We start from the raw sequence: 13,587 nt of genomic DNA, 5'->3' as shown, positions 1-13,587 counted from the left end.
GGGGGGGGGGGGGGGGGGGGGGGGGCACTTTAGTGGCTGGTAGTTCCAGTGGATTTACTGGGAGTTGAAGGAGTACAGTGTACATCCAACATTCAACATGTTACTTGGTGAGGTATGTAGATTCAAGATGTGTTTAGTTTCATCCATGGGCGTAGGTTTGCATAGGGACCATAGGGACATGTCTCTACCAACAATTATATGTGAAGAACATGTTTATAATTTACTATACATCATTGTTGCAGCATTAGAGGAGTTCTGCACTGCAAAAACAATCTGAAAATAAGATGAAATTTCTTAAATAAAGTATATTTACCCTTAATTTGAGCAGGTAAATAAGATAGTTTGCCAATGGAATGAGTATTTTTACAGTTAAAACGAGATAATTAGATAATATGCATTTGAAATAAGACAACACAATAGTTTTTTCTTATTTCAAATGTAAATTGTCTTGTTCCATTGGCAAAGTGTCTCACTTACCTCATCAATTCAAGGAAAAATGCACTTATTTTAAGACAAAATTACTTATTTAGATATAAATTTTTTGCAGTGTGATGGAGAATATTGACAGACGAAAACATGTTTTATCTAAAATGCAAATGCATTGTTTTTACAATTTTGGTATAATTCCAAATTCTGGAGTCTTTATACTCCAGTTAACGATTAATCGATTACTAAATTTGTTGACATTATTTCAATAATTGATTGTTTCAGCCATAAATAAAATACATGAAATGGGTTAAACAGAGTAACAACAGCCTAGATGTATAACTTGTAGAGTGAAGTTAGTATATTAAATGCTCAGTGTCAGTTCCTATTCTATTTCTAGTGATCATGTTAATACAATACATTTATTTGGCGTCCCTTAAATCTATTATTTCGCTTTATTTCATGATACAAAAATAACATTTAAAAGATTAGAATGGGCTTTACCTCTGTTTAACTCTGCACAATACTATATCTTCGAAATAAAAGAAAGTATAAATCCACATATAGCAGACATAATAGGCTATATTCTGTTAAATAGGCACAGATTTACCTACTGTTTTAGTCGCTGGTAATTTCAAATGCAAACCTTTTCAAACTGGAAAAAAAAGTCCTATTTCCTCATTCATCAGAGCCGGTTCAGCTTTAGTCAACAGCATCTAGTGTGTGTAGTGCTTATAAAGTTTGTATGAATGTAGCAAGAAATGCTGCTTTTCTTTTTAAATGAAATACACCATGATTTTCACATCAAGCATAAAAAAACGAGCATGCATTTTTTTTGCATTGGACCAATGACATCAGACCAACAGTGTCCCTACCAAAGTTGAATTCAAACCTACACCTTTGGTTTCATCACACTTCAGCTTTTGAATGTAGGTCGAAGTTTGATTTAATCTGACCACCTCCCCGATCTGTAAGAAACTCTGAACAGCACTTTTCAAGTCATTCTCATCCACTATAAAGGCCAGTTTCATGGAGAAAACAACTGTTAGCTGTGGATTTTGAAGCTCCTGTGGTGTTTTGTCAGACTGACAAGACATTCAATGATTGGAATATTGTTACTGAACCCTCTCTGAAACATAATGCCTGTGTCCTTGAAATATTAGCAACAATAATGCTGTTTTCCTCTATAACAATCCCCACTGAAGCCCTTCATGGAACTAGATTGATATTAGGAGGAAATCTCACACAAGTGAACTCAATATACTCTTTGTATGACTTTTAAAGGCAACTAATTTCACAGATTTTTTTTACTGCTTTGACACTAAAATGAGCAAACCTTACAGACATCATACATGATTTTCTCAAATCTTCACCATTGTGGAATCCCAACAAAACAGTAGTGTTTGTGGCTGCAATGTGACTAAATTTTGGAAGTGTGTAAATAATTTTATACGTTACTTATACAGCTCCTTCTAAAAATATTATCAAATTGTGATAAAGTTAATTATTTTCCATAATGTAATGATAAAACTTGAACATTCATATATTTTAGATTCATTACACACTAACTGAAATATTTCAGGTATTTTATGTTTTAATACTTTTGGCATACAGCTCATGAAAACCCAAAACTCCTATCTCACAAAATGAGCATATCATGAAAAAGGTCTCTATGCACCTTATCATCTGAATCAACAAATTAACTCTAAACACCTGCAAAGCCCATCATTGACACCCTCAAGCAAGACAGTATGACACAGAGAGACATTTCTGAACGAATAGGCTGTTCCCAGAGTGCTGTATCAAGGAAACTCAGTGGAAAGTCTGTGGGTGGGAAAAAGTGTGGCAGAAAACGCTGCACCACCAGAAAAGGTGACTGGACCCTGAGGAAGATTGTGGAGAAGGGCCGATTCCAGACCTTGGGGGACCTGCAGAAGCAGTGAAGTCTGGAGTAAAAAACATCCAGAGCCACTGTGCACAGGTGTGTGCAGGAAATGGGTTACAGGTACCGCATTCCCCTTGTCAAGCCACTTTTTAACCAGAAACAGCAGCAGAGGTGCCTGACCTGGGCTACATAGAAGCAGCACTGGTCTGTTTCTCAGTTTTCCATGTCATTTGGAAATTAGATGCCAGAGTCTGGAGGAAGACTGGGGAGAAGGAAACGCAAAAATGCCAGAAGACCAGTGTTAAGTACCCACAGTCAGTGATGGTCTGGGGCGCCATGTCAGCTGCTGGTCTTGGTCCACTGTGTTTTATCAAGAGCTGGATCAATGCAGCTAGCTATCATTTTGGAGAACTTCATGCTTCCATCTGCTGAAAAGATTTATGCAGATAATTTTATTTTTCAGCACGACTTGGCACCTGCTCACAGTGCCAAAACCACTGGTAAATGGTATACTGACCATGGTGTCACTGTGCCAACTCTCCTGACCTGAACCCCATAGAGAATCTGTAGGATATTGGGAAGAGAAAGTTGAGAGACGCAAGACCCAACACTGTGGATGAGCTAAAGGCTAAATGCTAACAAAGCATCCTGGGCCTTCATGACACCTCAGCAGTGCTACAAGCTGATTGCCTCAATGCCACGCCGCATTGAAGCAGTCATTTCTGCAAAAAGGATTCCCGTTTGAGTGCATAATTATTACATAATTATTTGAAGTTCGAATTTTTTTTTTTTTATAAAGAACACTTTTCTTTTATTGGTCGGATGAAATATGCAAATTTTGTGAGATAGAAATGTTGGGTTTTCGTGAGCTTTATGCCAAAATCATCCGTATTAAGACAATAAAAGACCTGAAATATTTCAGTTAGTGTGCAATGAATCTAAAAAAAACCTGAATGTTATGTTCAAGTTTTATAATAACATTATGGAAAATAATGAACTTTATCACAATATGCTAATATTTTGAGAAGGACCTGTATGTTTCACACCACATTCAATCACGCACACAATCCCAAACTGATGGTGGCAAACTACATTATAACCACAGCTGCCCTGGGGCTCACTGACAGTTTTTATTTAACAATTGTGCCTTACTTTACAAAGACAGTCTTTATATACAGGTGCTGGTCATAAAATTAGAATATCATGAAAAAGTAGATTGATTTCAGTAATTCCATTTAAAAAGTGAAACTTGTATATTATATTCATACATTACATACAAACTCATATATTTCAGATGTTTATTTTGTTTAATTTTGATGATTACAAATGACAACAAATGAAAATCTCAAATTCATCATATCAGAAAATTAGAATATTACTGAAGACCAATAAAAACAAAGGATTTATAGAAATGTTGGCCAACTGAAAAGTATGAACATGAAAAGTATGAGCATGTACAGCACTCAGTATTTAGTTGGGCCTCCTTTGGCCTGTATTACTGCAGCAATGAGGCGTGGCATGGAGTCGATCAGTCTGTGGCACTGCTCAGGTGTTATGATAGCCCAGGTTGCTCTAATAGTGGCTTTTAGCTCTTCTGAATTGTTGGGTCTGGTGTATTGCATCTTCTTCTTCACAATACCCCATAGATTTTCTATGGGGTTAAGGTCAGGAGAGTTTGCTGGCCAATTAAGAACAGGGATACCATGGTCCTTCAACCAGGTACTGGTAGCTTTGGCACTGTGTGCAGGTGCCAAGTCCTGTTGGAAAATGAAATCTGCATCTCCAAAAAGTTGGTCAGCTGCAGGAAGCATGAAGTGCTCTAAAACTTCCTGGTATGTGGCTGCGTTGACCCTGGACCTCAGAAAACACAATGGACCAACACCAGCAGATGACATGGCACCCCAAACCATCACTGACTGTGGAAACTTTACACTGGACTTCAAGCAACGTGGATGAAGTGCCTCTCTTCTTTTCCTCCAGACTCTGGGACCTTGATTTCCAAAGGAAATGCAAAATTTACTTTCATCAGAGAACATGACTTTGGACCACTCACCAGCAGTCCAGTCCTGTTTCTCTTTAGCCCAGGCAAGACGCTTCTGACGCTGTCTGTGGTTCAAGAGTGGCTTGACACAAGGAATGCGACAGCAGAAACCCATGTCTTTCATACGTCTGTGTGTGGTGGTTCTTGAAGCACTCACTCCAGCTGCAGTCCACTCTTTGTGAATCTCCCCCACATTTTTGAATGGGTTTTGTTTCACAATCCTCTCCAGGGTGCGGTTATCTCTCTTGCTTGTACACTTTTTTCGACCACATCTTTTCCTTCCCTTCGCCTCTCTATTAATGTGCTTGGACACTGAGCTCTGTGAACAGCCAGCCTCTTTAGCGATGACCTTTTGTGTCTTGCCCTCCTTGTGCAAGGTGTCGATGGTCGTCTTTTGGACAACTGTCAAGTCAGCAGTCTTCCCCATGATTGTGTAGCCTATAGAACTAGACTGAAAGACCATTTAAAGGCTTTTGCAGGTGGTTTGAGTTAATTAGCTGATTAGAGTGTGGCACCAGGGGCCATCAATTTTGAACCTTTTCACAATATTCTAATTTTCTGATATGATGAATTTGAGATTTTCATTTGTTGTCATTTGTAATCATCAAAATTAAACAAAATAAACATCTGAAATATATGAGTTTGTATGTAATGTATGAATATAATATACAAGTTTCACTTTTTAAATGGAATTACTGAAATCAATCTACTTTTTCATGATATTCTAATTTTATGACCAGCACCTGTAAATGTCTAGAAAAGAAAAACCACCATCTTTAAATAAAGTAACAATAATCAGCTTGAATATGCCAGGATGCTATTTGTTAGCAGAACAAGTCATGATCAAAGATACATTTTCATGTTTTCTGCTAAAGTCTGTTATGATATACTATAAGTGAGGTGAAGGTTTAAAGTAGTAATCCTCATAAACATGCTTCGAGGTTTCCTAAAATGCACTTCAGATTTTATTTTACAAAACGGGCAAAAAAGAAGTATACACTCAGCACAGGAAGAAAAAACATCACTCAGTAGAAGTTTGAACTTTACAATCTATGATATAGGATCAGAATAGTTATGCAGATTGAAATAAGTGAGATACAGAACATTCTCTTCTTACTTGTTGAATATTTATTAGAGGATCTGAAGTAAGATGCTTTACGAGAAGCACTCAGCTTTAAAATTCAATGAGATACACTTCCTTTGAACCGAAGGTACAAAGCATTTTATGTAGCAAAAGTAGACTTGTCATTTCATAGATCTGCTCAATTAAACAATATTGCTTTTGGTTCCACTTCAGGCATGGAGTCATTTTTCGTTGTATTTAGTCAGTTCTTTCAGAGCCCAGTTTTTCATGTCTATCTCCTGCCGTAGTTTGCAATACTCCTCAGCCAGAGCCTCAAACGCTTTGCCCAAAATCTCAAAGGACGACAGATTTGACTCCACAGCCTGCTTCTCTGCTTTGCAAGCCTTCAGCTCACCCTCCAGCTTCTCCCTGCAACGGTAAACCAAATTAAGTGAAACATTAAGTTATGCCAGATCAAAAGCCTAAAAAGTGAATATTTGGTTATTAGACAACACAAACTTCCTCCTACCTTATTTTCCGGTGAGCAGAAATTGTGTCGGGGGAGTAGGTTTCCAGCTGAATTTCCACCATCTCGGTTCTTCAAAAGAAGAAGAAGATTAGAGCCTGACACCAGGATGTCAATCACATCTTTCCAAAACATAGGTTGTGATCCTTCAATAATCCACCTGGTAGTTCTGAACATAAACTTCTTTCCACATCTGTTTTATGTGATCCTAACTATGCAGGTTATCATCCAGCAGCTGCAGTTAAAAATGTCTCAGTTCATTCTGCGTTCTGCAACTTTCAAGTATCTATTTGAGGCATCTAAATATTGCACTCCAATATCCATGCAGTCTACTGATAAATTAAATGGGGAAAAAAGTCTTAACTTGCAGTAATCCACTAAAGCATTCACCTTAATTTACAAAGCATCCCTTCAAATTTTAAGATTTTATTTTCATTATTTATTGTGACACAACCAAAAAACATAGGAACAAATATTAACAAACTTCCTTATGCATAACTGTTCACCCCCCTAGAGTCAGAACCATTTTGCAGCAATCGCCCGTATTTTTGAGAAAGTCTGAGAGGATTCCACATCCTGCTGCTGGGATATTCGTCTATTATTTTATTGTTTATTTGAAAGGGGACAGTGTACATTAATCAACATTAAAACAATGTAAATATACCCGAGTTAGCTAAGGAGTGCTAATTTTCATCGGTAGTCCCCCAGCCAGATATAAAAAAGGCAACCTTAAAAATAAACACAAGTATAAAATCACAAGATAAAATTACAATACCAATTACATAAAAAACATTATGGTTAAGAAATACAATGAATGTAAAATAATTAAAAATGAATTGTAAAATTATTTAAATACACACAGAAAACCTTAGTGCCCACAAATTTGGCTCTCTACAAGCCATTTTTTTTGCATTCTTTTTGAATGAAGAGAATGACAAAGAGTCTCTGATGGTTTCTGGCACTGTGTTCCATTGCTGAGATGCACTTATGGAGAAGACAGCCTGACCAAAGGCTGTTTTTCTCCGGGGGATGATGCTGTCTTCCCTCACTGCCCCTCTGGTTACCCTGACCTCACTGGATCTGAACTGTACAAAGTCACATAGTGGGGGTGGTGCTAAACCATGTCTGATTTTATAAATCATACAGATGTTTTTGAACTTGATAAGATTGTTCCAGGTAAGTAACTGATATTTCCTCAGTATACTACAGTGGTGGTAATGGTATGGTTTTTTTATCCAGTATTTTTAATGCTTGTTTATATAATGTTTCTAATGGTTTTATTGCAGTAGAGTGAGTTTTGGACCAACTTAGACAATATGTTACATGGGATAAAATCATGGGGAAAAAAATAGGATTTAGCAGCTTCAGTTGAAAGAAAATTACTTGATGCAAAACATGTAGGAGTGACATCCAGGACGACAGTGGTGCTGACTATATACTGCCAGCTACAATGTACTGTCAGTGTATAAATGGGAGAATGATTGTAGTGTAAAAACACTTTGACCTCTCAGAATTGATAAAAGAGCAAGACAGTTTATAATGTGGGATGATTCTGGACGGACATTTTAAAGTAGGGCTGGGCGATATAGAAAAAAAGCTTATCGATAAAAAAAAATGCATATTGATCGATATCGATAATTATTGAAAAGATTTGAAACCATATTTTATGTGCAGCTCTGCCTGGACTTTTTATAATATTGCTAAATGATTTAATTTTAATACAAAATCACAAACACAGACTTCGAATTAAATCTTTATTTAACCAACTTTTTTAACCATAACAGAATTGTTTCAAAGAAAAATAACTTAAGAGACCTGAGTTATCTTATTAAATACTGACAAAGAATAAACTAAAGTGACCAGAAAAGTGACCAAAATAAATATAACAAAGACTTTGTTTTCACTGGTTCCCGACACATTTTCCAGATGACTGTGGTTTGTTTTTGGTCCGACTTGCCATGACCGAAATACTGCCAGACTGCCGAACTACAAAAACCCTTCTTTGAAACAATTTCCTCCACCTCTCCTTGCTGCATCTTCATGTGCTCTGTGTTGTGGTTTGAGAGGGCGGCGCTTGGTGACGGCGTGCCTGGGTCCGCGATTGTGATTGGTTGGGAGGAAGCAGTGGCTAGCATAAACCTACATGCTAGGCTACAATGAGAAGGAAGGAAAACTGCGTTTCTTTTTTATCGAACTTTTATCGAGCCTATTTTTTTCTATTGCGCCACACGTCTATCGATCAATATATATCGTTATTGAATTATCGCCCAGCCCTATTTTAAAGATTATGAATCAGAGGCCAAAGAGGAAAAATTTCATGTATTCAAATATTTTTTGCTAAAGCGATGCTTTGGCAGCGTCATTTGGGTCATTCTCATCCCCCCACTACACCTTGACCTCGTCCTTTCCAGCATCTCTATAACACACCTGGGACAGGCTCCCTGTACCTGCTGTGGAATAACCTCCCCACAGCATAATGCTGCCACCACTCTGCTAGGGAGTTCGCTACATGCCTTTTGATAAACTTGAAAAACTTCTTATTTTCAACACCAGTCTTTGATAAAGGTCTAGTTCTATTGACCTCTAGTTTAGGTGTCGCCTCTGATGAATTTGTCCTTGCTTGCATGGTCTGTAAGCTTTGGTAGCCATTTCCATTCTCAGTTTTATAATCAAACCCCGACTTAAACGTCTTAACTTGACTAATTACTAGAGCTCCTGGATCTTCATGGCTTCTTATATATCTTGCTTGGTGGTGTTGTGGCCTCTGAGTCCTATCAGAAAAAGTGTGTCCATGATTGCACAGACATAATCTCTGACAATTTCTAGGCTGGTGTTTTTTTTACGTATTTTTCTAATTTCCCCACAACCACTTAAGATGATTTTAACAAATCACTTCATTAAAACAAGTAAAAATTAAAATCAGAAGGTAACAAACAGCGAAAAAATAAATCAAGGGAGGGAATACTTTAGCAAAGCATTCTATGAAAAAAAAAAAAAAAAACAGTAAGCAACTGAAGCTGCCTTACTTTATTTTCTGTAGGACCAATTCACATTTGCCTTCAAAGTAATCCAGTTTTTTGCTGTCCAGGTCTGTCTGGATCTTCAGTCTATGATCCAAGATGAGTGTCTGGAGAAGCTGAACGCATTTAAGTAGCTCCTAGTTTGGAAAAAGATTAAAAAAATAAAATAAAAATAAAAACACGATTGTTAGAAGCCAAGAAGGAAATTGTCACAGGTACGTCACAGTCTGATCAGGGGAAGCAGATTCTTAAGCTTTATTTACATTCTTATGCTCCTTCACCACAGAGCTGATGGAAACTGAGGATCTGAACATTTGATTGAGGGGTGGACTCTGTCTGCGGACATCATTTGGACATCAGGAAGACAGGTTCTCCAACACTTATCTCTGGTGCTGCCAACAGTGAATATCTCAAAACATGGCTGTTTGTTTTTCGGGCTGGGAGGTTAACCATAAAACTCCATCCATTCATTTTCTAACACTCTTAGTCCCGAGTGGGGTCGCGAGGGGTGCTGGTGCCTATCTCCAGCTGTCAATGGGCGAGAGGCGGGGTACACCGTGGACAGGTCGCCAGTCCATCGCAGGGCAACACAGAGACAAACAGGACAAACAACCATTCACACACACACTCACACCTAACGGGACTTTAGAGAAGCCAATTAACCTGACAGTCATGTTTTTGGACTGTGGGAGGAACCCGGAGTACCCTGAGAGAACCCACGCATGCTCAGATCAAATCCACCATAAGGCTCCTCAAAAGTTTCCGGGAACACGGAATATCTCGTCAGGTTTTCTGCTTGGAATTCAGAACCTACAGTAACAGAACTGATCTTTGGAGATAATGCAGATGGCCGCTCACACTAAGCCTGGTTCTGCTGGAGGTTCCTTTCTGTTAAAAGGGATTTTTTTCCTCTCCACTGTCGCTACAAGCATGCTTAGTGTGAGGGATTGCCTTAGAGACAATGAGTCGATGCAATCCACTGGTTTTCCTAAGATAGAAAACTTTGAATCAATTTGACTGTATGATCTGGTTGAACTGTAAAGTGCCTTGAGATGACATGTGTTGTGAATTGGCGCTATAGAAATAAACTGAATGTCATTTTTAAAGCATAGAGTGATTTACAGTCATAGGGTTACTTACAGAGAGGTAGAGCTGGGTTTGTCTTTGCAAAAGAACTGTGTTTTCTCTACATATCTCCCTCAGGAGCTCGGTTCTTTTCTTTTCTTTGTCCAGCAGGGTGGACAGATGAGACAGCTTGTTGGTCTTTAAAGCCTCGCTGTCATTCTCTACAAACAATGAGAAACAAAATGGAAGATAAAGTGGCCCAACAATGCCTGAGAAAAACCGATGGATTGGCATCATTAGCTTTGGATAGCTACCCCATTCAGGCTGATAGTATGAGAGGAGCCTCAGACATTTTTCCTTCAGGTGTTTCTCTAATTGTCTGGGAAGAGCCTGTTTCATTCGCTGCATGTTCTGTGGAAGATAAAGTTCAGGTAGACATATAGAAACAATATAAACCTGGAACATGGAGGTTCGTTTGATATATGAGAAAAAAAACCTAATAAATGATATTTTTTCCTTTTTAACAGCGTACCTTTTCTGAGGGCAGGAGTTGAGTGACTTGTTGTGGCGTTAGCCCTAGTACAGATGGCTGCTCCTGCCTTGTAGTGCTGCTGGGATCCAGCTGTCTGACACACTGAGTCACACGGAGAGACCTCTCCATCGTTTCATAGAACTGCAGATGAGATTGTTGATCAGTTTATACAAGTATAATCCAACACAAATGGCATTTAGGTGAAGCAATGCTAGATATTCGAAGCACAATATTTATGTTAATAATAAGCAAAAAAACAACAGCAAAAAGCAGTGACCAATGCAGATAGTTTTGTGGAACATACCATGTTCTGATCAGGAGGAATGGTAGTGTTCTGTTTCCTGACATGAAATTCCTGGATCATCTCATGCAATCCTCTGTGGAGACTCTCAGAGCGGAGCCACTGGCGTTTCTGGTTCTGCAGTTTCTCCTCGGCCTTGAGACAAACAGACACCATCTGAACATTAAAAAATTAAACTAAATATGAAACCAAATTGAAGATATTTCTGTCAGCCAGTAGAGCTCAATGTTTTACAGTCTGCTACTAAACTCACTTAGCTGATTGCTCCTTCCTGTGTTTCCAAAAAGGCGACGGCCAAAGTAAATAACAGTCCTTCTTTTCTCTGTAGACAAGCCATGATCTGCTTATCTGTTCTCCATTTTTCATTTGGATGAAATAATAGCTGCATGAATCATGACAGCAGACAAGATAGATGAGAGCAGTCTACTTGCTCTGGAGGGCAGAGTTTGCTGCTTTTATATGTCGTCACCCAAGGCTTCAGTAGCAGAAAAAAGTTGCTAGATTTTGCACCAGGCGCCTTCAGCACTAAATTCGCAACACTGCTCTTTGCTTCGTTTGTTTTCAAATAGTTTGCTGCTGTCTGCTTGTAGCTTTCTGAACATGTGCTGCAAATGGACTGACATTATAAGCATTCTGATGGCATTTTAGCCAAAGGATTTTTATCAAAAGCATAATTAATGTGTACAAATAAGGAATAGTTGTATTAACCACACATGTATACAGAGTGTTATGGTAACTGCCTAGTATTGCGTAGTTCTCATCAAACTGTACTTGGTCATCAAATCAATTCTGTTTAGTCAGTCAAACAAGCTGCTGGTAGTGTCTTTAAAGGTCCAGCAGGTGTCAGTATTCTGTAAGACTGTGGCAAGCAGATTTAACATAAATTCGGTTTGGTCTGACCATCCAAAATTACATTCTTAAAATACATTTTGACTAGACAAAACCACATTTTGACTATCTGGAATGGTAATTTAAGATATCTGTACTTACATTCTGATTAGGAAGAACAATAATTCAAGATATCTTAAATTAAATTTTGACTAGTCAAAATTTCTTTCATGATGTCTCAAATCACGACACCGGATTCATCATTTAAAGCGTCACACATCGGTAATTCATATGTAGGGCCACTAATAAATAACAGTAAATTGAGCTGATTTAACTGTTCCTCCTGTGAGTTAAACTGAAAGTAAGGAATTTTTTAGGAATGATCCTCCTGGAAGCCCATAAAAAGTCAGAATGTCAATTTAAGATATCTTTAATGGAAAAGCTGAATAATTCAAGATATCTTTAATTCATTTAGAGATATCTTAAAAAGAATTTCGAATAGTCGAAATTACAATTCAAGATATCTTTAAATTTGTTTTGTCTAGTCATTATTTGCTTTTAAGAAATCTATAATTGAGTTTTCACTAGTCAAAACTGCACATCTCCTATCCTAAAATATATTTAAGATATCATGAATTATGGTGGCATTTGAGATATCTTTAATTAGAATTATGACTAGTCAAAACTAAAATCAGTGGAGATATCTTGAAATTACTTTATAACTAGTCGTAATTTAATCATAGATATCTAAAATGTGTATTTCAGATAGTAATTCATTCTCGATATCCTAAATTGTCGTCTCCATAAAAGTTAATGGTAAATCTGAGATATCTCGAATAGGTATTTTGACTAGTCAAAATATAATTAGAGATGTCTGAAATTGCTAAAATGTCTTGTCATAAAACAAGTTGAGATATCTTGAATGTAAAGGTGTTATAACCGAATTTCTGTTAAAACGGCTTGCCATACTGAGGAAGTTTCAACGCAGCATCAATACAGTTTGGCAAAGTGTTGAAACGCATCAAGATTCCTCATTAACCCTGAATGGCACATTTACGGATCTAGTTGCAACCGAAATTAGAAGCCCCTGCTTAACTTACCACATCCAGCTCTGTTTTAAGTGAGACAGTGAGTCCACTTTTGTCCACATGTTGAGACAATGTGGCCAGGAGTTTACTGAAGTGAGGATTCTGGGTCAAATCTTCCTCTGTCGCGTCACACAGCGGGAAGGAGGCGAGAACTGCGTGGACACAATGGGATTTTAAAATTCAACTTCATATAATTACTGCAAAAAAATAACAGGCATTTTGTGTTATTTGATTTCACCTTTGGAAACAAGTTAAATGTTGACCACTTAGGTAATTGTTGGATATTATGACATGCATTTTCAAATCAATCAACAAAAGTACAGCCTTTCTCACCCTGTTGATGCAAATTGTCCGCCTTCCCGAGGACTAATATGTTCGTGGTCTCGAGCCCAACAGACATTTTCTCAGAATCCTTTTCTTCTCCTCCCAAATGTTTCAAAACATGAGATACGAAACAACTACAGCAAAGCTACAAAACAATCTCTTCCTGACACAAGTTGCGCGCGCCTGGATACTCTTCTTCTATTGGTTAACTGGCCCACGTGACTAGAGCGCACGAACCGTGACGTCTAAGCCTCGCAGGTGGCGAAAACCTTAACTATTTTAGTTATAGTAAAATTGTAGGCATACCGCATCAGACAATTTGAAAAAAGAAACAAAAAAGAAACATGCCTATCACTAACAATTCCTTGGCAAACGGGAAAACAAAGAAACTTCCCTCATAGATCCCTCAGATGAGTTTTCAATTATAATAATAATAACAGTTGATCGAAAAAGGGTCACTTTTGAAATGAGCTGTAATCCCGACTTCC

General features: G+C 37.9%; 1 protein-coding gene across 1 annotated transcript; it reads right to left on the bottom strand.

Moving 5' to 3' along the window:
- Positions 1 to 5,393: 5,393 nt before the first annotated feature.
- On the bottom strand, positions 5,394 to 13,290 carry haus4 (HAUS augmin-like complex, subunit 4). The gene is made up of 9 exons (XM_038268391.1): positions 13,109 to 13,290; positions 12,788 to 12,927; positions 10,863 to 10,994; positions 10,559 to 10,699; positions 10,341 to 10,437; positions 10,102 to 10,247; positions 8,968 to 9,098; positions 5,945 to 6,013; positions 5,394 to 5,844 (listed from the first exon to the last, which is right to left on the bottom strand). Exons 1-9 carry the CDS (start codon positions 13,173 to 13,175, stop codon positions 5,658 to 5,660), a joined length of 1,110 nt encoding a protein of 369 aa, XP_038124319.1. The 5' UTR covers positions 13,176 to 13,290; the 3' UTR covers positions 5,394 to 5,657.
- Positions 13,291 to 13,587: the final 297 nt, after the last annotated feature.

Source organism: Cyprinodon tularosa, unplaced genomic scaffold, assembly GCF_016077235.1.
Source record: "Cyprinodon tularosa strain WSP-4 unplaced genomic scaffold, ASM1607723v1 ctg70, whole genome shotgun sequence".
Classification (NCBI taxonomy): Eukaryota; Metazoa; Chordata; class Actinopteri; order Cyprinodontiformes; family Cyprinodontidae; genus Cyprinodon; species Cyprinodon tularosa.
The sequence above is the reverse complement of the archived record's forward strand: the minus strand, read 5'-3'. Positions and strand labels throughout refer to the sequence as shown.

What these genes read in the sequence shown, in the direction of transcription:
- haus4 (XM_038268391.1), bottom strand. Translation starts at nt 13,175, where the DNA reads ATGTCTGTTGGGCTCGAGACCACGAACATATTAGTCCTCGGGAAGGCG. An exon ending in ATACTATCAGCCTGAATGGG is followed by an intron (nt 10,248 to 10,340) that starts GTAGCTATCCAA and finishes CATTGTTTGTAG; the next exon opens with AGAATGACAGCGAGGCTTTA. An exon ending in TTGGTCCTACAGAAAATAAA is followed by an intron (nt 6,014 to 8,967) that starts GTAAGGCAGCTT and finishes CTTCTTTTGAAG; the next exon opens with AACCGAGATGGTGGAAATTC.